The 473-nt window shown below is 54.1% G+C and overlaps 1 protein-coding gene across 1 annotated transcript; it reads right to left on the reverse strand.

Moving 5' to 3' along the window:
• Positions 1-448, reverse strand: KL911_005407 (uncharacterized protein; the record flags this gene model as incomplete). Its single annotated transcript, XM_043200803.1, has 1 exon — positions 1-448. A coding segment is annotated over one exon (448 nt), but the record flags the coding sequence as incomplete, so codon positions are not given.
• Positions 449-473: the final 25 nt, after the last annotated feature.

Below are 473 nucleotides of genomic sequence, written 5' to 3' on the forward strand. Positions count from 1 at the left end.
CTGGAGGCAGGGCGAGAGCTGGAGCCATAGCTGGAAACAGGGCGAGAGCTCGATCCATAACTGGAAGCAGTGTTGGCAGAGCTCGATCCATAACTTGAGGCAGTCTTGACAGAGCTGGAGCCGTAGCTGGAGGCAGTCTTGACAGAGCTGGAGCCGTAGCTGGAGGCAGTGTTGGCAGAGCTGGAGCCGTAGCTGGAGGCAGGCCGAGAGCTCGATCCATAACTGGAAGCAGTGTTGGCAGAGCTGGAGCCATAACTAGAAGCAGTTTTGACAGAGCTCGATCCATAGCTGGAGGCAGTCTTGACAGAGCTGGAGCCATAACTAAAAACAGGCCGAGAACTTGAGCCATAACTAGAGACAGGCCGAGAGCTGGAACCATAACTACTTGAGGCAGTCTTGACAGAGCTCGATCCATAACTGGAAGCAGTGTTGACAGAGCTGGAACCATAACTTGAGGCAGTCTTGACAGAGCT

Source organism: Ogataea haglerorum (assembly GCF_019207285.1).
Source record: "Ogataea haglerorum isolate 81-453-3 chromosome Unknown 81-453-3_NODE_353_length_473_cov_195.790404, whole genome shotgun sequence".
Classification (NCBI taxonomy): domain Eukaryota; kingdom Fungi; phylum Ascomycota; class Pichiomycetes; order Pichiales; family Pichiaceae; genus Ogataea; species Ogataea haglerorum.